The sequence below is a fragment of the Poecilia mexicana genome, unplaced genomic scaffold (assembly GCF_051168715.1).
Source record: "Poecilia mexicana isolate PSO_F unplaced genomic scaffold, ASM5116871v1 scaffold_3, whole genome shotgun sequence".
Classification (NCBI taxonomy): Eukaryota; Metazoa; Chordata; class Actinopteri; order Cyprinodontiformes; family Poeciliidae; genus Poecilia; species Poecilia mexicana.
Genome location: NW_028263372.1, coordinates 17,449,963 through 17,474,550, shown reverse-complemented (window position 1 = coordinate 17,474,550; position 24,588 = coordinate 17,449,963). Strand labels below are relative to the sequence as shown.

Here is a 24,588-nt window from a genome sequence, read left to right as displayed (position 1 = left end):
CTATTAGTATTTAGTTTACATCTCTATATCCGTCTTGCTGTATAAAGCAGCGCGTTTTCAGTTTCTCACGCTCCGGCGTCTGACCCTCCCTCTCTCTCACGCGCAGACATTTATTTCCTTCTTTTAGTCTCATTCTTACCCTTCGTTTTTACCTTTCTACATCTCAAACGTCTCTCACACCTCTGTCTTCCTATCTCCTCTTTCCCTCCCCGCCCCTCTCGCTGCTCCACCTCAACATCAATACAGGGCCCATCTGTTCCCATACATCATGCACTTCATTTCAGTTTATTAGCTGGGATAAATCATAAATATTTCATTATACATCACAGGCGGCTGTCGCTAGCACACCGACAATTTATCACCACTGCCCTCTCTGCCGGCTTGCCACGGCGGCTATAAGCTTTCCAGTCTATTAAACAAGATTGATACAGTGTGTAAATTTAGATATTGGGAATTTCTTCACAGACCACTGCCTCACACCGATAGGCTGGGGAAAGAGAGGGAGGATGGGAGAAGAAGGGAGGAGCCGGCTGGGTGTTAACGCCACAATCAGGGTAGTTACAGTCGCTCCCTTCCTTTGGATGAGGGGTAAAATAAAAAAGAAAAGCACAAGAATCATTTAATTCATTGTGCTGAGCTTATGTAGCTCTCATCTTATGCAAACAGATCTAGGAAAATGATCAGCACATATGTACAATGATAAACCGTTTTGTGTAAAAGAGAAAACATTGATAAGAAAGATATACATACGCTTGGTTTAAAGGAAAGAAAAGGCATTTTTGAAGTAATCCTGGACAAAATGGGTGAGAGAAAGACATGAAGACGACAGAACTGCAATGAGTTTGAAGTACTAATACAAGACTCTTTGACCTTGTCTCTTTGAGTGGAGGGAAGGAGCAAAAGATGTTTGGAGAAACATACAAGTGGGAAAAGCGATTGGAGAACGCAGACTGATAAAAGAGAAAAAGAAGAACGGGAAAGAGATTTTTGGGAACTGTGTTACAGGGACGTACACACACACACACACGACGTACTCACACACACACACACACGCACACAATCACCACTTCAGGCTTCAGAGAGTCTGCCATTATGTGTTATGGCGTCTGAGGCAGATATGGCCGAATGGCTTTCTTAATTAAAACGATAAGAAGCCTAATTGCACTGGGCTTTCATCTCATTCTGAGGCATTAAAGAAAGCAAAGGCGCGTAGTGTGGAGAAAATAAAGAAATAAAAACAGATCAAGAATTTAACTGAGGAGCACGGAAAAAATCTTTCCGACGTCTTTCAGAGAGCAGAGAAATTCAGCCCCCTCTGTGAGACACGTCTTCAGTTTGGGTTTGACCAAAACGGCAACAAATCTGCTGTCGAATTACTTCAAGTCATGATTTTTGTTTTGCGCAAGACAAGAGTAGCTCACATTTGTAAAAGGAAAAAAAAAAGCTCTATTAACAACTAGGGAGTTTTTGACAAAAACAAGTGACCTTCATACTGTTGAACTTTATGAAAAATCTAAATTGAGTGCACGCCTCACATTCTTGAAAAATAATTCAAACAAAAAAAAAGACTGAATAAAAGTTAGTATAAAAAATTAGAAATGTGATTTGTTTTTCCAAGGACAGAGTATGAGACAGCTGTGAAGAAAATTTCTTAAATTTAAAAATATCATATTGCCGTAAAAAAAAAAAAAAAAAAAACATTTTATAGTAAATTAAATCTGTCTTCAGAATTTGTAAGTCTGAACACTTTTCTTGTTGTTTTGGTCCAATCTTTCTGTGATTTAATATTGATTGAAAACAGCTTTTGTCTGATTATCTCTTGTGATTTATTTAATTTACAGATTTCTTCCTCACAATTTTACAACACTGATATAATCTCCATCTAATGTTTTAATATAACATGTTTGGTATATTACATTTATGAAATGCAATTCTTTCATTTTCCAATGAAAACTAATTCTAGTTATTTTAACAGCCCTCCATGTAAATTGGCAGCCTGGTAAAGGTGTGTAAAAAAGCGTAAAAAACCCCCTAATCTTTTATTCCAGTCGGCAAAAATCTTCCACTGAAAAAACTTCATAGGAACGTAACTTGTGTAAAAAGAAAATCCCACATTAAGATATAATGTGTATATATATATATATATATCTTAAAATTATATATTTTTTTACTAAATCACAAAAGCCACAAGAAGTGTGGTTAGTGTGATTTACAACTTAAAGGTGATCTGTGTGTTGACATTTAAAATCTTCTCTGAACATAAACAGTGAAAAATAAATCACGTGGAGTTTTTCTTTTTAATAATTAAACAATCCAGTGCACGAGATGTACTTGAATGCGCCATGAAAATGCAACTGGGTATTCCCCACCATTCAGAGGGACTAGTCTCTAACAGTGTGTTGTTGAACCTCGTGTGCTGTGCAGCCTTTAGGACTCTTTGAACGCTGCAGTCAGCTGAATTTTGACTCAAGCTGATTTTTCTGCAGTGCCTGATGTTTACATTCAGCTTGATGTTTCAGGTGAGTAATTCAGGTCGACGCATCAGGAGCAACTGTATTTACATCTTTACTGTTGAAAAATATGTCTGCAGGCTTAAATATTTGGTTCAGTCAAACTCAATGTTCCCAAAGAGTAAAGTTTTAACAATTGCAGGGAATCATCTTTGTTTTGTTTAGGCGTCGCTTTTTAAAACTGCAAAACATTGCATTACACATTTATTTCCACCAATAAACATTCTGCATTTGTTCAGATTTAAAACAACGCTGTATTTGTTGGATGCACATGCTGACATGGTATAGACATGTACCCAGAGATGTTTTTGGTACGAACACGTGTATAATTACACCGCTAATCACAACAGTCGTAGCTGCCAGGAGAGAAAAGATGGGGCTCCACACCGGGTTTGCAGTTTTTGTTACTTCTAAAAACGAAAACAAAGATTTAACAAGAGACTCAAACGGAAAAAATTCAATACCTTCAAACCTTTCCAAACAACTTTTTTTTTTTTTTAAACCATCTGAACTGGAGTGGGAAATGGCATTTTGTGGATGCTTACACCCAACTCATTTAAAATGACACACAAACACAGAAACAGCCTAGACAACTTGAGTTTCTTTGTCAAAAAGAGTCTGGAAGTAAAGGGCAGAGGGTGACATCTGACAAAGGCCAACACAACAAAAACATTTCAGCCTGCTGGCGTTATTCTGCTGCAGGTGTCCGCACAGGAGAGACGCAACTAAAAATTCACAAAACACTTGCGGAGCTGTCAGGACACCGGCCACCGAAGAGCTTCAGATCAGCTTTTTTTTTAAATAAACACACAGAAACAAGTGTTTGTTAGTCAGACTGTTCTGCTTGCAGCCTCTATTTATCTAGTACATTGTTTGTGTGATGGGATTAAAACATGTCGATGGTCACATTCCATCTCATTTCTCACTGAAAAAAGATTTAAAAGACTAAACAGATAAATTAGTGAAATACATCAATGTTTTATGTCCTTCACTTTTTCTAGATTTAGTCTGTTAGAGCTTTGGTCCAACTCGTATTAAAATTCTAATCAAATATGACAATGTGGAGCATCTTTTTTAATAGTAATGCAAAGTTATGAAAGACAGAAATCCAAGATAAAAAAAAAAATCACATTTACGCAACTATTCAGGCTGTAATCTCTCCTAAAGCTGCATTATAGTACACAGGAGCTAATTTGATGTACTGTGTGTCACCTCTGAATGCATGGTTTTAAAGCATCAACTCAAGATTACAACAGTATTAGCTGCAAGCTTGTGACCTGCAAGAGAAAATAAAGCATCTTTTTGCACGGACAGACAAGTTGAGTCTTAGTCCTGCAGCATTTAGAGATATAAGTGAGCAAGCAAAAGCTGGGCCCTCGCTTTGGGAACAGTGCACTTATCTGAGCAAAGATGTTAGAGGTCTAAATGTGAGCCATGCTTCTTCTCAGATCATAAACACTTTGCATATATGAATATTAATGTTCCACATTAAAGCCTGATGCCGAGATGGAGAAGTTAATGAGGATAAATAACAGACAGCCAGGCAGTGAAATCTCAGCACTGACATTATTCATCATCCTTAACTTTTGTCACAGCTCCTTTTTTAGTAATTAATATCATATAAGAAGGCACTTTGCACTCGGATGAGTGATCTAATTTGTTTAATATAATGAAATTAAAGGAGCTCGAATTGCTTTATGTTAATGTTTCTGATTAGACCCATTGCCGGGGTTGCCTTCCCAGCAGCAGATAACAGACTTAACTTGAGGATTGATGCGCGTCTCAGATCTGCATGTTCATCAAGGAAACTATTTAACTGCAGTTTGCATGCAGCGACTCTGGACTCAATCACACAAACCCGATCTCAGTCGGGAGACGGAGAAAGAAGGAGAGTGTTGTGATGCCGGAGCTCTGAGATGACAAATCTGTAAGCTTTCTTTTTTTAATAAAGACACTTTTCAGTCTCTTCGTTGAGGCCTGATGAATAAAGTCGCAACAATAGTCACTGAAGTTCAGAGGCTGACGTGCGGTGACGTTTAACTGGATTTACCTGCGAGTGGTTTTAATAAAACATGGATCACCATGTGTTGACGTCTTTGCAGTAAAAGTTATAGGGAGAGCTGGTGTGAACAATGCTGCCGGTGATGTTGGTGGGGGGTGCTGGATGTTGAATAAACCCCCACTGGGAGCTCAAACATTAGAGGACGCAGTGCAACTCAAGGTGAAATGTGACATCTTTGGGAAGAATGACGGCAAGGAAAAGGGGAGAGCGAAATGAGAAAATGAGTCCAAGAGCTCAAAAGGAAATTGTGGATTTAAAAAAAGAGGTAAGGTCGTAGCTAGTTTGCCAGTATTTTAGACATTTCAAACAAAAAAATTATCAATTATTACTGTCATCGACTTCAGCCATATTGCCAGACTTAGGCACAGACCTCTGTCTTTTTGCAAAGAGTGAACCTTGAAAACCAGTGATATATTACACTTTTCAAAACTCCGACGTCCCTAAAATATGAACCTCCGCATCAACATTCAGCATGCACATAACATTAGTCGGGTAGATAAACCTAAATATATTCTAATTCTAGCTCTTACAGGATCCAGATGGCTCAGATTAATAGGTTCTGTTGGAATAAGCAATTAGGAGTGTGAAACTGAGGTAAAGTGACAAAGATTAACCCTCTTGTTAACATTTCTGCCCTTGAGCCTGAGTCTCTCTTAGTTAATTAAATGAGACCTCAGATAAGGCCTGGCTAATAGTCAAGCCCCCAAAGCTCAACTTCTTCCTCGCTCCCTTCCTCAAACAGTCCTCTTAATTTATCACTGAAACACAAAACTTTCTACCGGCTCCAGCTAGAGCCAAACTTAAAGCATCTCTTTAATTTTTTTTGCTTTGCCGCCCGGTCGCTTCTGCTGTTGCCAACCACATAACGAAAGCTTTCCCCATTTCTAATCGACTGATTTTAAGCTGTGGTCAGTGGACAGACTCTAGAGTGGAGCACAAAAGGAGAGTTAAAAAAAAAATGAGGAGATCGATCGATAGACTCAAAGATGTTTGTGAAGATGAGTGGAAGGAGAGCAGCCAGGTGACAGCTTCCCTATAGAGCTGCCAATCATGCACGCAGCACCTGCTGACTCTAAAGAAGACGCCTCTGACCGGCTGAGAACGTATTGATCTGAAGTCCCACGCTCCGGCCGCGCTGTTCTTCTGCTGTCTTGTTTACCCCGGCTTTTTATTCACCTTGTCAGCCCTACGCTCTTGTCAGACTTTATCTTTTACTTTGTGCCAGCCACACAGCGCCGACATCCTCGTCAATGAAAGAGTTCAAGCCGTCTTTGCTCTTCCGGCTCAGAGAAACTCAGTTTTAAGTTGCAGTCCCGGTGAGTGTAACGGAGCTGGACATTTAGAGTTAATTTAAACGTATTTTTAAAGAAACGGTTTAACGCCAACCAGCTTTTGCAAAACTGATTATCACGTTTCAAATCATAGCAATGTTTAATGTTTCCCATGCATATGTGGGATATACTATAATTGTTGTTTTAAATGCCATTAGTTTGTTAATTATATTGTTTTGTGTTCACAGTGATACTTGAAGCGTAGCAGTGCATCAATACATCAAACTCTCATGACCAGAAATTACTGGACTTAAAAAAGAGAAAAAAAAAACTTTCATGCCTGTATAAGTATGCAGTTTGGATTCTGTTTTTTGTGTTTCTTACGTATAGAATAAAGATTTCGTAAACCTGAAAAACATTGTTTTAAACAATCAGAGATCAATGTAGACTCAGGCTAGAGCTCTCCAAGCACCACTAAGTTTCCAACATGGCTCTTATGTTGAAAACATAACTGTTTTATCTTCATTGGCAAAATAAACTTTAGTTTACAATCAATTTGGATCCAACAAATTAGATGCTAACTTTATATTTATATTGTCTTCATTACTCAGGCACAATAAATTATGTTCTACGTGGTAACCAAAATCCTGTCACAAAAAAATATGTGAAAGTCGCTTCGTAGTTTCATTCTTCATGGTGACGATACCTGGACAGGACTTTGTGAAATAGCCTTCAAATAGACAACAAATGTTACATTTCACCATAAGAAGTCATTACCTCCCTAATTTTAAGTCAAAACCATACAAATCAGCACCCATCCATTCACAGATCACCAAGGAGGATGTTGAAAAAGTCAGAGACATCCTCTCTAACTTTACATATGTGAGGGTAATAAAAGATCAAGTGAATTCTCAAGTTCAAGCTCCAGTCTGTAAGTGTCAAGTTTGAAAGGAGGTGTAAGAAAGAGGTGTGAGGGTAAAAGGTATGAGGTAGTGAGGGGTGACAAGAAGCAAAGAAAGACAGTTCAGATTGTCTGAAATGCTTCCCTCTCCAAATACTCACACAAAGAAGGTATAACCCCGATAAACTTACTGGAAAGTGGGAAAATATAACTGAACAAACTACTGACTCAGTAGTTTTAATATGAATACTTTTGCAAGGCACCATTTCTTTCCAACCATTTTATTTAATTTTTTTAACAGTAATATGAATTCAAAGCTAAACAAAATTACAATATATATATATTTTTTACAATATATATTTTGTACACATTTCTCTGTGTAACAGATGTGTTGATATTTTCCCATCAATAAAACAACCACTACAGCTGTAGATTATTAAACGTGACTCTTCATAAAGTGATCTTTGTTTTACTTCACACAGCTGCGAAGCCAAAAACTGTTTTGCCCCCCCGAGACACGCCGGCGATGTCGGTGGCGTCTTCGCATCTGAATCCTCGCGTCGCTTTTGGATGGTAATCATAAAACAGATCTCAAGCTCGGTTACTCGCTTTTAAACTTTGAAATTAAGTGAAAGGATGTGAGGCTTGTGAGTGATTTAACCCACAAATCAAAGCATAAGAGGCAAAAAAAAGCATTCTCCTTGAACCTTGAATGCTTAAGCATTCCTCCTACTTCATAAAGCCGTGTGTGTGTGTGTGTGTGTGTGTGTGTGTGTGTGCGTGTGTGTGCGTGTGTGTGCGTATGATGAGGCTGTAGGAGCTGGGTGGCTAAGGAAGATGTCAGATAGCTTCCTACAGAGCGGTCCACACAGTGTCTGTGGCGGTGTGGCTTGAGGGACCGGTCTGTGGGGAGCTGATTGCAGTGGCTCTCATTATGTGGCCGCTGGCTGTAATGGAGTGTGACAGCAACGTGCTGTGCTCTGGATCTCTGTCCTTCCAGCCTGCAAAGCCAATTAAACACACTTTGCCCTTCTCTCCCGACTGCCTGGCCCTGCTCTGCTCTCAATCACTCCATCCTTTCGCGCTGCCTTCCCACCGCCACCCCAGTCTCCGTCCCGTCTGACTCCGCCTCCTCCGTCTTCGTGCGAGGCTCTTTCGAAAATGCCCGGCAGCCACATCTCCGAGCTCAAAAATGACTCCGTCTGTAAGAATTCCACTTGCACCTGCCCTTCTCGACCCCCTACACCCCACAAATCCTTCCTGTGCCAGGTTAAAGCATGTCTCTAAGTGGCTTTGCAGTGAAACACGGCTCCTTTTCGGGGCCGAAGACAGAAGTGGTGGCCTGCAGGGAGGAAAAGCCTCGGATGACAGCTTCTCTCTATGCTACCACACACATAATAGAAGGGAGGGGGGAAAAAAGTCGAGGCAGAGAGCTCTACTTGGTTCCTGAAGACCCAGAGCAGTCACAGCCACTTAGGAGGAAAAATGCCCTGTAGCGCCAAAAACACACATACTCCATTTATCACTCCCTCATAGTGCCCTAAAATGTGAGCACACACACCATTCACACAAGCCTAATGTGTGTGTTTACCACCTGAACTGCTCTCCTGGTTTTTACGTGTCTCAAATGAAAGTCCAGCCTGCGACATGAGTTAAAAGCTCCTCCGTCTCTCCTCCTGCAGTGAATTGCTCCGACTGCACAGATCATGTTAGCTGCAATTGTTAGAAGTATGTAATCCCCTTTTTTTTCCCCAGAGTGTGTGTGTGAATGAGCATAATGATAAGGAAGTATGGCTCAGGAAGGGGAAAGACGGTTTGGTACCTGTTTTGAACCAGCCGTCATCAGTAAAAGCCTCTCCGGTCTCCTGAGGCCGGTTCCAGTATTCCTTAAAAACAGACGGACCTCGCACCAGCAGCTCGCCCTCTTTCCCCTCAAGGCCCGGACGTATCTGTGAGATATTCAAAACAGAGAAAAGAGGAGAAAAATAAATGTTTGAATGGACCAGAGAGTGTCTTAAACAAGTTTAATAATCTGTCTGAGGCTGTCATATAATCCAACCTCCTTTTCAAGCTAGAGAGTAGTGTTTCTCTTTAGCAGTGCAAGTGTTTTTTAGAATAACTTGCAGTCCAAAAGCCAAGTTACCAGCAAGCTTTGTGGTGTTGCTTTGAACAGTGGCAGCTGAAAACAGATCATTAGATGAGCAGACATCACCTTGGATTTAAATAACTCCACCACAGAAAGGAGAAAGAATAACAGATGAGCTGGTTAAATTCTGGTTGTACAGAAAGTGAAGGTGTCTGTGCTTCTGTCATGTCAAAATAAGGGTGTTTGCTTTGATACATGGAAATAATGTTGTAATATCTTGTAATATTTTAGAGGGATTCAAAAGTACAACTTCTACCAAAGAGCTGCTAGAATATTTATTTATTTAGAACTAAAAAACGAGAAGCTGTCAAATGATTTAATTAATTGATGCAACCTTAAAAAAATAAGAAAAAAAAAAGTTGCCTTTATTACTTTTTTTCTGAATATCTTTGACATGTTGAAGGACCTTCTAACAAGCTTTCAGTTGATTCTTTTTTTTTTTTTTTTTTTACAGTTTAATGATTAAAACGCATTTACATACTCTTTAGTTTTATTACTACTTTGTAAGTTGGTTTTAAGGTTGTCCGTGCTTTGCTTAGTGATTTTTCATGTGCAACACAAAAGCATTAAAGTCAAATTCGAGTTAGACACATAGAGTATCACTACATTAATTTTTTTTTCTAAAATGAGGAAAAGCATAAAAAAAAAATCCTGCCTCCATGTAAACCATGCCTTATTTTTATTTGCCATAAATATTTTAAAGTTAGAGTGATGTGCTATTACAATTTCCTCCTGTCTAGTATATGTGGTGCCGCTACACATAATCTGTACATATACAGATTCCTGAAAAGCCTTTAATGTCGTGTTAGAATACTTTTCTTTTAAAACCTGTCTGTGGATGGATTGCTTCATTATAACGACTGATATTGATTTACCCGAGTCTCTTTGTGATTCCCTTCAGCAATCATGGTGTTGGTTGTGTTATTCATGACAATTCGAACCTCTACATCTGGAAGAGGCAGCCCAACAGCTCCTGTCAACGTTGAAACAAAAAGCATGCAAAAACAAAAAGAATATGATTTTTTTTTCTTTAAAAAAAAAAACACAAAAAGGAGAATAAATGACAAAGTGTTCACTGACAACCTTCAGTTAAGCATTTCTCAAGTAGCAGGCAGTCTGCTCCTCCAAGATGACATTAACCTCCATCCTCTGGGCATAACTGGTCACTAAAAGGTTTGCTGAGCTTGTAAAACTGGAAGCAATTCGTCTCAGTCAACACAAGCCAGCTCACTTTGACAGTAATGGGAATTTCTTGCCCATGCCTGATGCAGCTTTTTTTTTTCCCTCTTTAACAACATCAAGAAAAGCTAAAATAATAGAACAGTTGGGACATTTGTCTTGGGTTGCACTTATTTTCTTCTGAAAAAAGCATCTGGCTGCACAGCGCAATTTATTCCTTCAGTCTTAACTACTGCTGAGTGCCTGACAGGCTCTTTCACCGAAGAACAACTGCAAAAACGACTCCGATTTGACAAGCAAACAAACACAATAGCCTGCTGTAAAAACTGTGTACTAATGCGTGAAATATTATCTGTTCCCAGATTCACTGACATCGCCTGCATTTTCCAACCTTGTGTGTTTGCAAATGTGACCTTTAAAGTTAAGTAATTATATCAGCGAGTGAACCAGAAAGGTCTTGGCGCTGTTCTCCGTCCGTTTGTTAAGATGAGTGTGTTCGAGCTCATCGCCTTGGGCCGCGACACGATTCCAGAGACAACGGCTCTCCAAATGAAGAGCAGCTCAGGTCCTGATTACAGAATGAGTTTCTCACTTCATATTGATCTAATCAATTCAGGTCCTGAATGAGGGACTGGAGTTGAATGGATCAATACGAGAACCTACTGAGCATAAAAGTAACCAGACCACTTCCAATGGATTACCAGGGTCATTAACGAGTCCGAGTCATGAGGTCAGGCGAACCGAATCTGACAAAGTCTTAGTCCAAACAGCGTTTAAAGCTCGGGAAAAATGTATGTTAAGTTAATTAAGTCCTAAAATGTAAGTTGGTTTAATAATTATTATACATGATGGAGGTCAGACTGTCAACAAATGATATAAACTCAATATTTATATCAATATTTTTCAGGATGAAGCTTAATCCTTTATATCAGAAACTTACAAATTCAAGCATATTATTTTCATTCTTGTTGAGTCTGTTGCTACATGTGGATGTTTGCTTATCGATCTATATGAAGTTTCACAAAAACACAAACCGCAGTCTCTGTATTTCACCTGCTGCAATGTCTAAAACTAAGAAAATAGGAGGTCAGATGGCCTGACAGAATAAAGTAGAGATCGACACAGTTGCATCACCGTTTCAGCAACTGGAGAGTTGTGTAACAAAACAAGCTGTTTTGCGCAATAGTTTCACTGTCTTCTAACAAATGTTTCTACACTTTTGCAGCTGAAACTGTTCATCAGTGGCAAATGCTGTCCAAAAGTCAAATTACGCTTTTAGAGAATCCTAAATAAAACATTGAAATTAAAAAGATCAAACTGCAAGGATGCCTTCCCATGAAAGGGACCCAAGTACCCTTAGCTGCAAAGAAGGGGTATTAAAAAAAAAAGCAAAATAAATGTATAACCTCCCCACTCTCCACAACTGGATCTGTTATCAACTGAACAGCTTTACTTTTTACTTGAATGTCTATTTTAGTCCTGTCCTGCCCTTTTTTTTTAACTTTAACAAGATTGAGTTTATTTTAGATATTAGGCAAAATATAAATAAAACCACTGAAAAAAAGAAACTTTTTTGAAAATAAAAATCTTGCCACTGATTTATGTCTGGCAGAGAGTTTGGTCTTAGCTTTTTACTCCACTGCTATTCTACAAACACTAGCAGATAAAGAGACATTGAAGAACTTCCCATCATGGTCTCTTAGACGACAATGAAACAAATATTGAAAACCAATGCACGCTCACTACATAACCATCAAACATAACTAGGTTGATCTACAATCTAGTTATGTTTAAAGCAAAGATTAATGGGAAGTTTGACGAGAGATTTTTTATAACTTATTCCAGAGTTAGTTGTGCTGAAGAAAAATGTCCATCCTACTCACAAATACTGCTATGTAGGACCACATTTCTTCATCTGCTTCTTGTTATCTTTATATTAGCTGTCATGTTCTTCAGCCACCATCCATTACCAAGCTAATGAACATGTGTTTGATGTGAAATTGTGTTGTGGAGACTAAAGGACCAAAAAAAAAGGGACAGAAAACCAAAATTAGAGCAAAAAAATGTAAAAAAAAAAAAAAATAAATAATAAGAAGAAAGGGGCAGCAGAGTTAGATAATACAGAAGATGGATCGAGCGAGTATGAAATAATCCTGCATGTTTACATCTCGACAAGGGAAACATGACCTAGAAAGCAGAACTATTGTTAACAGGCTTTAAAACGGCACAAATGTGCAGGAAATTTAGGCCAGTCTGATGATTTAAATACATGGAAATTAATTTATAAATTTCTGTAAATAAAGTGCATTTTTGTTATGTTTCACATGGTTGGTTGTGTGCATAGAAAAAAGAAAGTAAAGCAGGTGTTAGGATGAGGGAGAGGACGGCTTCGGCTCACAGCTCTTGGAAGAGTGGTTCCTGTGGTCGCTATTGATCTGTTTTAACCTACTTAAAGATGAAACGGGAACACACCGACTGAAACAGGCACAAGCTCATTCCTGCACGCACACACACACACACACACACACACCCCCCCACACACACACACACACACGCACACACACACACAACCGAGGCGGCGAAACATCAATACAACCGCAGACTTCTTAAAGACATCCCTAATAATCACCTGAGAGGAATCAAACAGCCTGCTCAGTTTTTGCCAAACAACAAATAAACAAATAAACAAAACAAAACCACAACAAGGGAGCAGACAGAGGATTACCCAATCCACTTGCAAGCTAATTAGCTTTACCTGTACAATAGTTGTTGACTGGGGATGGAGACGGCGGGGAAGGAGAAGAAGAGAGGATGACAGGTGAAGGCAGGGGAAGAGAGCAAACAACACGAGTCTGACCTCATTTTTAGACCTAGCTTTTGTTTGTGAGAGTGAGGGAGGCGAAGTTGGGATTGAGGGGTTTTTACCTGACATGACAACAGAGAAAACTGCTCGTGATAAACAAAACACACAAAGCAGAAATCCTCGAGGAAGGATTCTTAAAAATTTAATGACATTGAACGGAGCGGCATGAGACAAACCCGCTTCTGCACGCAAACACAACGTACAACTGATAGTCTGTGCGGAGATGTCTTATTAGGGAGCACCGATCGCATTTTCTCCTTAGGATTAATGTTGTTATGGCTAAAGAATTGATTCCTGAATAGCTGAAATACAGACGGTTTTAGAGAGTGCAGCAGCCGAATGACAACAGTGGTGGTTACATAACAAATCATCACTCATTCAACACTCTTACCTCTACAGAAGCAATTGAAGTTATACATTTACATAGCACTTCTACTGTGATCACACTTTCCTCTGAGGTTGCAAAGAGGCTGAACAATTTTGGAAATGTTCAAAATTTTAAACTTTTCTTGGACATAATGTGAACATATGGGAATTAAGTAGGACAAATGTAAACATTTTGGTTTGTCACAGGCAGACATGAATGAAAAAAATCCTACTTATTTGGAAGTAAAACTTATTGAGGTTTAAATAATTTCCTTTAATGATCAATCATTTCCATGAACATGAATGTTGAGTTAAAGATTCCTCAACAAGCGAGCCCACCCATTCAAAGGTTAAACTATCTCACACTATGGTAAAACTCCTTCTAAACTTTTCTCTCTTTTTTTTTTTGACTAATTCTTGACTTGTATTTCTAGAACCCTTTAAATTGTCTGAAGACAATTTGTTCAACAGTAAAGAAGAAGACATAAACAATCCTCTACACTTTTAATTTTTTATGAATGAATTTCCAAAACTACAAATGCAAGTATTCGAGGAACTTTGCACGTCTAAAAAAAAAATTTAATTAAAAGAGCAATTTGGACGCAACCGAGCCTCCGTACCTGCGATCCGCGGGCCCTTCAGAGGGTTGGACAGTGCCATGCCGATCTCGGTCATGCCGTAGCGTTCCAGCAGCATGTGTCCTGTGATCTCCTCCCAGCGCTGCAGGGTGGGCAGAGGCAGAGCAGCTGAGCCTGAAACCATCAATCTGATAGAGGGGAAAAAAACAGAAACCTCCAAATAAAGCTATCAATTTCTCAGGGGGAAAGACATATAAATTACAGCAGGACAAGGGATAAAATATTGTCAGCAGAAAGGCAATAAAATAAAACGAAATCAGTAGAAACAACACAACCACTAAAAAAATAATAATAACCAAACGGTATGGATGCACTATGGATTTAATAAAAAGAGCCTAAGTCGTACTACAGAAGCTAACAGCGTGTGCTATACATGCAGCATTAAGAGTAACAGTATACAAATAAGTGTTTCCCCTTCATTCCCAGTGTCTGTCGATGTGCCTGCAGCAGCTGTTTTGATGAAGGCTCATTGAAACAGTTTAAGGAACTTTACAACCCTTAAATTAATTGGAAGCACCAATTAATGACAAAATGTCATCCTTACTGTGCAGTAAATCAACCAAAACTAAATCAGCTCAAGTATCTAAGAAGTTAAAAAAGATGACAAACTTTGACTCAATCCTGGGCGTACCACTGTAATATCTGGACAACAAGCCGCTACTTTTCCCACATGCTTTGAATTCTGCGATACGGCTAATCTAAAACGTTTTACCAACAGGTTTGGAAAGACTGGACTGCTGTGTGATGAAGAGGACAGCACAAGCTAACGGGCGAAGTTGCCCCGAGATGAAAGTGACATTGAGAGCGACAACAAAAGAGAGCCTAAAGAAGTGTGTGAGAGTCTGTTGAGTTCTGATACTGAAGAAGACGACTTTAGTGGTTTTATTAGTCTGATAGGCTACCGTATTATTTTAATAGTCTTTAATAGTCTACAGATTATTCTCTTAAACAACAAACTTCATAATATTGCATATTTCTGTTTACATCACACGGAGTTGGAGAGACATGATTGTCTCCCAAAAAAGATTAGCAAAATACACTAAGATAATTTTTCTACGATGGATGTTGAACCGTATTCATTTATAATAGATTTAAAGAAAAAAATTCACTGTAACCCAGTACCATTCACAAATACTAAGCCAAAAATAGTGGAAGAGTGTAAAATTGGTGAATAAAACAGCATTGTTTTGGAAATATATTGAATCTTAAATTCAAGTAAAAATAGGACAAACTTATTTTTGGTGTTTTCCTAAAATACATTTTTACAAATGTGAAAAAAAAATAGACTGCAAACGGAATATAATACAGAGAGATACAGATCACAAAAAACTTTAATAACACTTTTGTAAGTTAACTGGATATAAAATGGGGGAAACAAATATTTCAACAACAAACCAGTAGCAGCATTATTTATTCCTTTGCTATGCTATGCAGACACCCAGTCTGCACCAGTGAAGATTCAGTCATCTCCGCCTGCTGAATGCTTGGAGTGGCTGACATGCCAGGGGCAGTCCAACCTTTTTCTGATTAACTACAAAATAACTAATTGACCACTTGAGGGCACTCAGACACTGTGGACGGGACATTGACCTTTCAGTCACTGATAGGCTTACGATCAATTAGCCAAAAAAAATTTAAAAACTTGGTGAGACCACAGGAAAACAAACAATTTTGTCTTCATGGATTAGCACAATATTTAGTTTGTAGCTAATTCTGACACAGATAAATTATATATATATATATATATATATATATATGTATATATAAAATCATTAACCAACGTAAAAAGATAAGAAATTGTGCGAAAGCAACTTTATATTTTCTACAACCTTCCAACTTCTTTTGGATAATAATCAGTTTTAGACGATCCCAAGATAAGTACCTGATTCTCTCCTTGCAAACTGCTTTGACAAAATCCTTGACATGAGGCTGTGTGAAGTGCTGATCATAGTACTGGATGAGCTTTGAGTAAATAGTTGGCACGGCCATGAACACATTAACCACTGGAGCCTTGAAGCTCAGGAGCATCTCCCACACCTGGGGACACGCAGAGAGAGAACGAGTCAGGCCGAGATAAGGGGAATGCATCGCTGAAAAGGGAGAAAAGGAAAATGATAAGGAAAGGTTAAGAGAGACGCGGCGACTGCAACAAAGGGGCAATGAAAACTAAATTATAACATCCAGATTTATTCCATTAGTGCTGCAGAAAAAAAAATGACATTTTTTCTTTTCCCTTTCATTTGATGTAAATGGCAGAGTAAAGTCCACGGCAGCCTCATATTAAACCTGTCAACACAATGTCAGAAAAAGACAAAAAAGTCAAGCTTTGTAAAGGTCAGGAGGAGGGAAAACGCCAGCTGCTGAAGGGCAGAGCAGCAACAACGACCAAAACAAAGACCTGCTGCACCGCCACTTTCGACAAATGGGTGAAGTTAAGAACGTCTGCATTTTAACATAAAAAGAAAATCTGTCATAATGCGCACTAAAAAACAATAATTAAGACGTTAAAGAATAGACACCTCAAATATAACCACTTCAGAGAGGCTTTTTATGAGGTATTTGTTGGCTGAAAAGCAGCTTTGTGAATTTTGTCATACCACTAATTGAATTCATAAAAATGTTAGAATAATTTACCAATAAATCAACATAGAGTTTAATTATTCCAATCCCTACTTTATCTAATCAGGGTAGTTTTATCATCATATTTAAGCATCAGAGAACACAATTGTACCAGAAACAAGTATTGATGTCTTTTTTCCTTTTTTTTACACTCATAAATATCACAATTTCTTTTCCATGTGAGCCTTGATGGCTGAACGGCGACATGATTGAAACTTGGGTGTAAAAAAATGCTGAACCACATAATTAACTGCGAAGCATCACTTTAACATTTCAAATACACCCCACTAAAGGTTTGGCTATCAATTCATCGTCGTCACTCATGGCAGTCATTTTATAGCTGTCCACAAAAAAAATCCCTTCACAACTGTGATGGAGGACTTGCACATTTTGAAATGCCTTTTTGAATATGACAAAAATATCACTTTTTCCAAGCACACCCTGAACGTCTGCGAGGATCCGTCAGCGCAGGAGATGGAAGGACAAGATGAAGAACGGCTCCTCTGAAGTTTCTCTCCTTCTGTAGGGAGAAAAATGCTCCTCCTTCACTGCCCTCTCATTTCACTTTACTTATCTTCACTTCTCCTGTGTTCATTCTGCTTTAATTTCCCAAGTGCTTCATCTTCATTCCCCACTCCCTTCCCTGACCCCACACCCTCCCCTCATATTTTTTTCCCCCTCTCGCTATCTAACATTCAGTTACCTTCTCTCTACATTTTGTAATTTCTTGCTCCGCTGCCCCTGCAGTCTCTCCCATATACATACCTGGGTATGTACTCACACGGAGAAAAATGCAGACCCTCCTATCATCACTTCCACTTTCAGTGACACCAGATACTCTGTAATGGGCTTCCACTTTTTCCTTCAAATAACCTCATCATTGACTCACCTAGTCTATTATCCATGAAACCTCACCTGAGTTTTTTTTTTTCCCCCCTCTAATAAACAACTATAACAAACACATGAAGAATAAGATATTGAGTTGACAACATCATCAGAAGCTGATCTAAAAGCTGGAGAGCACCAAGACTAAACCTGTTCTCATACAGAGAGAAGAATTATTAACTGAGCGTGCTCTGACCACTCTGGGTGGTGTCTGTCAAGTGCACTGAAGCGCTTCCACCAAGTTCACTCCAGAGGGGAGGGGAAAGTAATTTATGTCTATCAAGGAGCTGGTCTCCACCTAGGGGACGAGATCTACTGAGAACCCAAAGCTGCAGCCCGCATCCTAAACAACTTTGCCTTGTTGGAAGCTCAGCTTTGAGCCCGACTCAACTCAGTATCAGCTCACCAAAACTTGACCCGTTCTAGGACAAGCTGACACAGTTTGGAATAATGTTTTGTACTTGCTACTTTAGATTTAACAAATATTTTACAATCAGTTAAGCACTTTAGAAATGATCAGTCTTTCAAATTTTCTCGACTGGTCTGAAGACGCAACGTTGCAAGAAGTATTAGTGGAACTTTCGAAATCGGCTTTATGGTATCTCTTTTAATAAAGACCGTCACTGTCTGGCAGGGCAGCAATCACGATTGTTGTCTGAGTGTCCAGGAGAACAGCAGCAAATTTACCTTCACAAGTGGAGCATTATGGCTTTTGCTGTAGAGTGACACCCTAAAAGCCTCGCATGCAGCCGCCAAAATTCACCTCGCAACGGGCGGGGGTCACGGCGCCCCCTGGCGTTGGACACCCCAAAGGCTCCAAGCCCAGACACCATCCCACATCAGCAACGATGTCGACAAGAGCAAAACCAAACGCCTCTCATCATCGCCAAGTGGAGGATTAAAGGAGCAGAAACTTTCTTCTACATTTGTCACATTTGAAATCTAAGTTTAGCCTTTTTTTTGGACAAAGAAAATCTGAAGTAAAAGTTTTTTTACATGATTATTGTTGACCCGAGTCTGACAGGAAGAATATTTACTTAATCTCTCCCCACCCTCTTGTACAAAGAAACTCAAAATATAATTTTTTTTTAATCCATAAAAAAACACTTTATTTTTTGGTGTTAGTAAAAATTCCACAATCTATTTATATTCTCTGGGAATTAAGGAACCTGCTTGACATTTGCTTCTCCTAAAGTCAATGTTTGATCTGAAACCCAGAACAGTTGAATGTAGAAAATTTCAAATTGTCCAAACCTGAATAGGTCAGACCTTGAATAAAAATTGGAAAGCGGCGTTGGCCAGTAAAGGCTTAATGTCTACATCTAGAGAAACTTCTATATTTGGACTCAAACATTTGGTTGTTTTTTTTTATGGGTTTTGTGATCAACCAAATCCATGAACATCAACAACACTGAAACTGACAGTCATAGTTAGTAAGACTGGAAAAGATGAATATCTGAACTAAAACATTAAAACTCGACAGACTCACCGCAGTTTATCAATTGTAGTTACATTTTCTTGCAACAAAAAACCTTATAATGTATTTAAAGACGACCATAAAAATGACTTTTAATTGGATATTTAAAAATGTACTCTCCACATAGCATAAAATGTCAAATATTTTGCTGGCTTGCACAGAATGAATGTTGCTCTCTTTAACCTTAATGCACACTGAAACTGCACTGGGCGCTGTGATCAGACCTCCAGTCCAGCTCTGAGGGACGGTACACAGAATATAGATTCAGACATATAAACTGGAGTTGAACTACAGAAGGAGTATCTCAGGGTTTCCAGGCTGAGTGCTCATCAATCATTCATCAAGGCTACTTTGTAAAAAAAGTCGTTGCTTTTAGGAATGCAAAGCACCGACTCCTTATCTCTGCGTCTTCTGGAATTTCTTACATCTCAGCACCTGCTGTGAATATTATAAAAGGTGCTGTTATCCTCAGTCTGTTCTGTGACAGTACATTTGTTTTATTTAATCACAAAATAACACACAGTGGGATTTTTTTTTTCAAATATAATTATTATTTCTAAGTTAAAATAGACTAAATTTAATAGATCACTCTGCTGCTCAGGTTAGCCTTCAAAGAGCTCACGGCACACAGAAGACTATTGTTCTCATTATCAAAGTACTGGAGCTTCAGGAGGGAATAAAAGTCTTTTTTTTTTCTGTGAAGAAAAACAAAACTAGGCATGCAGGTCTAGTTTTGGTCGGGAGAAATAACCGATATCTGCAGCAGTGTTTCCATGTTCTTTTTTTGGCTATTTCAATAAAGAATTACGCTTGTATTTATCAGAAAAGGTGCAAGTAACCTATTTTAAACCAACTCCTACCCACACACACACATACCTCACCCCTCTTTCAGGGCCAAATAAGCACTATCATCCTTCAATGTCATCTCATCGATTGATCTGCTGCTTAAGCCCCTGCCGTGAGTCGGCATTGGTCACATACAAAGCCACACGGCAATTCATCACTGAGCACCGACCGCTTAGCTTGACAGTCAGGAGGAGAGCAGGAGGAGAGGGAAAACGAGGAGATGCTTATAAAGGGGAAGAGGGAGAAGAGATGAAACAAGGACAAGTGGGGGGGGGGATATGAAAACAGGGAGGGTGAAAAATGAAGAGTGAAAAACAAAGAGTGACAGAAAAAGACCCGATATGAAAACAGTCGAGAATGCTTAAAATGCATAACAGCGCACAGAGGTAAAGTGTAACTTAAAGAGCGCAACAGAGAGGATCAGACCTTCTGAGGCTGGAATTCAGGAAGCATGACGCAGGTGGCTCCCACCCACAGGGGGCAGAGCAGCTTGTTAACGATGCCGTGAACATGGTGGAGTGGCAAGGTGTGGAGGATGACGTCGTCTTTAGACCACGCCCACTCAGAAACCAAACACTGGACCTGCGGCGGCAGAAACGAAGGGACAGAGAGGAAATCAGCATCTCAAAGCCACAGACATTTAAGAACCCATGTAAGGTGATTTATGAAAGAAAACAACGCACAAATGCTTTAATATCAACTAGAAGAGATTAACAGCTTTCATGCATTACTCTCGTTAGTCTTTAAAACAATCCTAAGAGACCAGTGAGCGTTCAGCATTCATGCGGATGAACAGAATAAATTTCATTTACAATGGAGAGAGAAGGCTGAGAAGTACTTTCAAGGTACAGCAGATTTCTTTAGTCAACATCTTATTTGAGTGTCTTGTAAATTTGTGTGGTGGTTTTGATCTCTAATCTTTCTAAACTTCTTCTGTAAATTTACCCACATTTAATCTGCTGCATGGAGCAACACCAAGTCAAAACCCCGATCTCCAGGAATGCTCTTGTTGGAGATTAAATTATTACTTAATCATTGAAACAGTTATCGCAGCGTTATGTGCAAATAGAGCAAAGACAATAATTAGTGAAGTCAAAATGACTAAAAATGTAATATTTATCTTTTATGTCTTGGAAAGCAAATGACTACGCCACTTTATCCCGGCATGAAGTCACAACAGTGTAACAGCAATAAGGACAAAATTATAACCAAGTATTTTCAAAGTAGTGGTCGTAATTTAATCTGTCTTTAACTCGTCTTTCCAGACTGATGGGAACAAAGGTTATTTATTTGTCTTGAACTGAACACGGTCGATCACAATACCATTTCAAATGCAAATCAGCAGATTACAACTGCAGGACATAAAAGCTAATGTGTTCAAGGCTGGGTAAATATTTAATCACTTAATTTAATTTGTTCCTTCAGCACCGCAAGCTTTGGAAAATGACAAAGTATTCTTGTCCAGGTGAAGGAAAGAGAGAAAGCAACAGATCTCATGATCAGTCGCTGTGCACCTCTGATATTGGCAGTGTAAGCAGTGCATTTGAACTGGGAAACTGAGCTGGTGAAATATCTTCATCTCCTTGTTGCAAGCATAACATTGGTTGTTTTCCACAAGATCTAACTGGAAAACACTGGATATTTAAAGAAACACACTTGTTATATTTCTGGATTTTGAGCAACAGCACAGACCATCGAGATCAAAGTGAAGTATTACACACACTAAAAGGATTGATTTTCAGCAGTTCCTGGCAACACTGACGACGCTTTGTGCAGCGCCTCATGATGAAGTAACATCATGCACCAGGACATTGTCTCAGTGCCTCTTAGTGACTCAAGTAACGTAATTGCAGGTTTTTCAGCCGTCAGGACTGTAGATACAAAAGCCAGGAACACTAAACTTAATATTTGTTCATTTGAATTAATTTACCAACAGCACCTTCCAAGAATCCTGACAACCTGATGGCCTTCACTTCTAGGAAATCAATCACTTGCTAATTTTTCTGGGACAGTCAGAGACAACTGAGGCTCTGTCTCTATTCAGGGTGATTTCATTAAGCAGGCGGCTGGATAAATGGGCCTGATTGGACAAAAAATATTCAGACCATTTCTCTGTGGACTCTGAATGGTATAAACACAGAATTCTAATGAGAGTTTCTGAATGTTTTTTTTATTACAGAAGATGGGAGAGGTACACAGTTTTACTCTGAATGGAGCAACTTATGCAACTTATAAAGTAAGGAGATCTGAAGGGACATGGGACTTCTCTCAGTGTCCCCACCACTGACTTTGCTGCTTACAAAACAATGTTTAGAGAGAAATCTAAACAATGAAAAGGATTAATTTACATTATAACACTTATTACATAATCCATACTGAAATTACAGTGGATGTAGCATGAGAACCCTGCGGCAATCCTCCAGACAAATCAGTAAAACTATTTCTAATCACTGTTTTCAAAGTTGCATGCGTTTCTATTTAGTGTTAGTCCTTAACACCATCCATCTGTGTTTAGTAATGTTATTTTTTACTGATATATGTTTTGTTGATGATCTGAAACATTTAAAATTGGTAAAGAGAAAAAGAAAAACACCTGTGTTTTGACCGCACTGATCTAGATCTTACCATCTGCCACTCTATACAGTGATCTGCAATTCCAGTCCTTGCAAGACAAGCGGCACTTAAACACTGGATTTGCTGATTCTTGTAGTAAGAAAACAAAAATCGTATTTTCTTTTTCATTTAAATTTGTTCATTCTTTTATGACTCTATGTTCAAAACAATCAACCGCACTCTCAAAACAGATCTGCGATAAATGCAAGTCAATTAAAAAATTAAAAATAAATAAATAAAAGGTTCATAGGTGACGAGCTACCATTGCTTGGATGCTGCTGTGTGTATGCAGAACCCCTTTGGGGCGGCCCGTGGTGCCACTGGTGTAGACGATCATAGCCGGTCGATCTGCCCAGTCCGTGTTGGCGTTCTCCTCTTCTCTTGAAGGTGTACCAATGTCATCTAAGGCGTCCAGGTCCGATGTAGGAGGGAGCGTTAGACATGGAAGCCCCAGCTTCTGTGCCAGCGGTTCAAGGGTCTCTGCATAAGGATGTGCTGCCACCAGCAGTGAACTCTGGGAATCAGTGATGATGTACTCCAGTTCTGAAAGAGGGTGCTTTCGGTAAAGCGGCACCACCGTGCCGCCACTCATCCAGCCCGCCCACTGTGCCACCACGTAGGAAGCATCATTTGGACACAGAAAGGATATTCGTCTTCCATCAAGACACCCAAAGCCAGAATTTAATGCTGCGCTGATTCTACTGGCAAGACCTAAGCTGCTGCAGTACAGCTGCTTGTAGCTGTGACTCCCACTGCTGTCTACGATTGCAAGCGTTTCCCCAAACCCGGGAGCTCTAGTGAAGACAGGCCTCACATTTGTCCTTGAGGATGATGCAGTAGTCCGTCTGTAAGTGCTTTTGTGAACTGAAAATCCCAGTGACCACCATCTTGGATCTAAAGGGTGAGTGTTTTTGAAGTAACTTGCTTTCCAGTGAAGAAAGGTCCACCGTAAAGGGGGTTTGGTGAAGGTAAACAGTTCTGACAGCATGTTTAAATTTGACCCCCTACTGGAGTTTGCATGTCAAGACGGCTCCATCCACAGCTTTGACCGTCTAATTCTAATCTCATACATCAACCTGGAAAATGAGAAGAAAAAAAATATTTCTGTTTAGTTTTAGCAGAATTAAAACATGACTATTTATTCTGTGTTATTACAAGGCTGATTTCTTCAGAGTATTTTATTGTAAAGACAAAAGAGGTACAAAATAAAAACTTGCACATTTATAAATGAATTCAGTGTCACGGTAGATGCAGTGAGGAGCAAATTAACAAAATAAAGCAAGTTTAACGCACAAGGACATTAGTTATTTCTCCTAGTGTGTTGTTGTGCGGTACTAATAGAATGAATGCGATTTATTTTGCCTTTTTTAAAGTTTTCTATTAATTTTTTGTTTGCTGCAAACCAATTTCCCCTTGGGTTGTGAACAAAAAGTTGAAGAGCTGAAGCTCACTCTTAAAGCCGTGGAAGCAAAAACAGAATTTATCAGGATTTCTCGATCGGTTTTATTATCATCCAGTCGCTTCTTAACGTGACAGTGAGAAAACAGCACAGAAGCAGCTCCTTTAACCTGTCATTACCACAGCAGTACACAGTGCAGTTGACCCTAGCACGTTTTATCTGATCGAAATACGAACGTAAACAATTATGGAGGGCAGAAAAATGTCATTCCGACAGAAAACAAAATCTGAAGATTGCGAAATGATTTCGGAACCCACCTTTGATCACATCTCCTGAGACAAATAGTTTATTATTCAATATTCCACTCTCAACTTACCCCATAGCAAAGTGAAGGACGGTGCAGCTCCAATATGTTGCCGGTAGGAAACAAGCGAACACGGAACCATTCATTTCCAGTGAAAGTAGTAAAAACATTCAGGTATTTAGTGATAGATAGATAGATAGATAGATGGATAGATAGATAGATAGATAGATAGATAGATAGATAGATAGATAGATAGATAGATAGATAGATAGATAGATAGATAGATAGATAGATAGATAGATAGATAGATAGATAGATAGATAGATAGATAGATAGATAGATAGATAGATAGATAGATAGATGGATGGATGGATGGATGGATGGATGGATGGATGGAAAAACTGACAGAAGATATAGATAGACTATAGACAACATTAGAAAAGAACATACACAGAATACGCATTAAATTAATCAAGAAATATACCTTGAAAATGAGAACTTCAAGATTT

General features: G+C 39.1%; 1 protein-coding gene across 2 annotated transcripts in view; it reads right to left on the bottom strand.

Annotated features, from left to right (window-relative positions):
* Positions 1–24,228, bottom strand: part of acsf3 (acyl-CoA synthetase family member 3) — a 32,069-nt gene extending 7,841 nt beyond the window's left edge. The window contains exons 1-7 of one of the 2 annotated variants that reach the window (XM_088004247.1): positions 24,152–24,228; positions 22,639–23,452; positions 20,190–20,345; positions 15,819–15,973; positions 13,919–14,064; positions 9,766–9,863; positions 8,567–8,693 (exon numbers count right to left, since the gene is read on the bottom strand). In XM_088004247.1, the coding sequence (XP_087860373.1) occupies positions 8,567–8,693; positions 9,766–9,863; positions 13,919–14,064; positions 15,819–15,973; positions 20,190–20,345; positions 22,639–23,364 (1,408 nt within the window). In that variant the 5' untranslated portion in view covers positions 23,365–23,452; positions 24,152–24,228. Of the gene's footprint in view, positions 1–8,566; positions 8,694–9,765; positions 9,864–13,918; positions 14,065–15,818; positions 15,974–20,189; positions 20,346–22,638; positions 23,453–24,092 lie in introns of both variants that reach the window. The other variant, XM_015004011.2, reaches the window with a different exon arrangement.
* Positions 24,229–24,588: the final 360 nt, after the last annotated feature.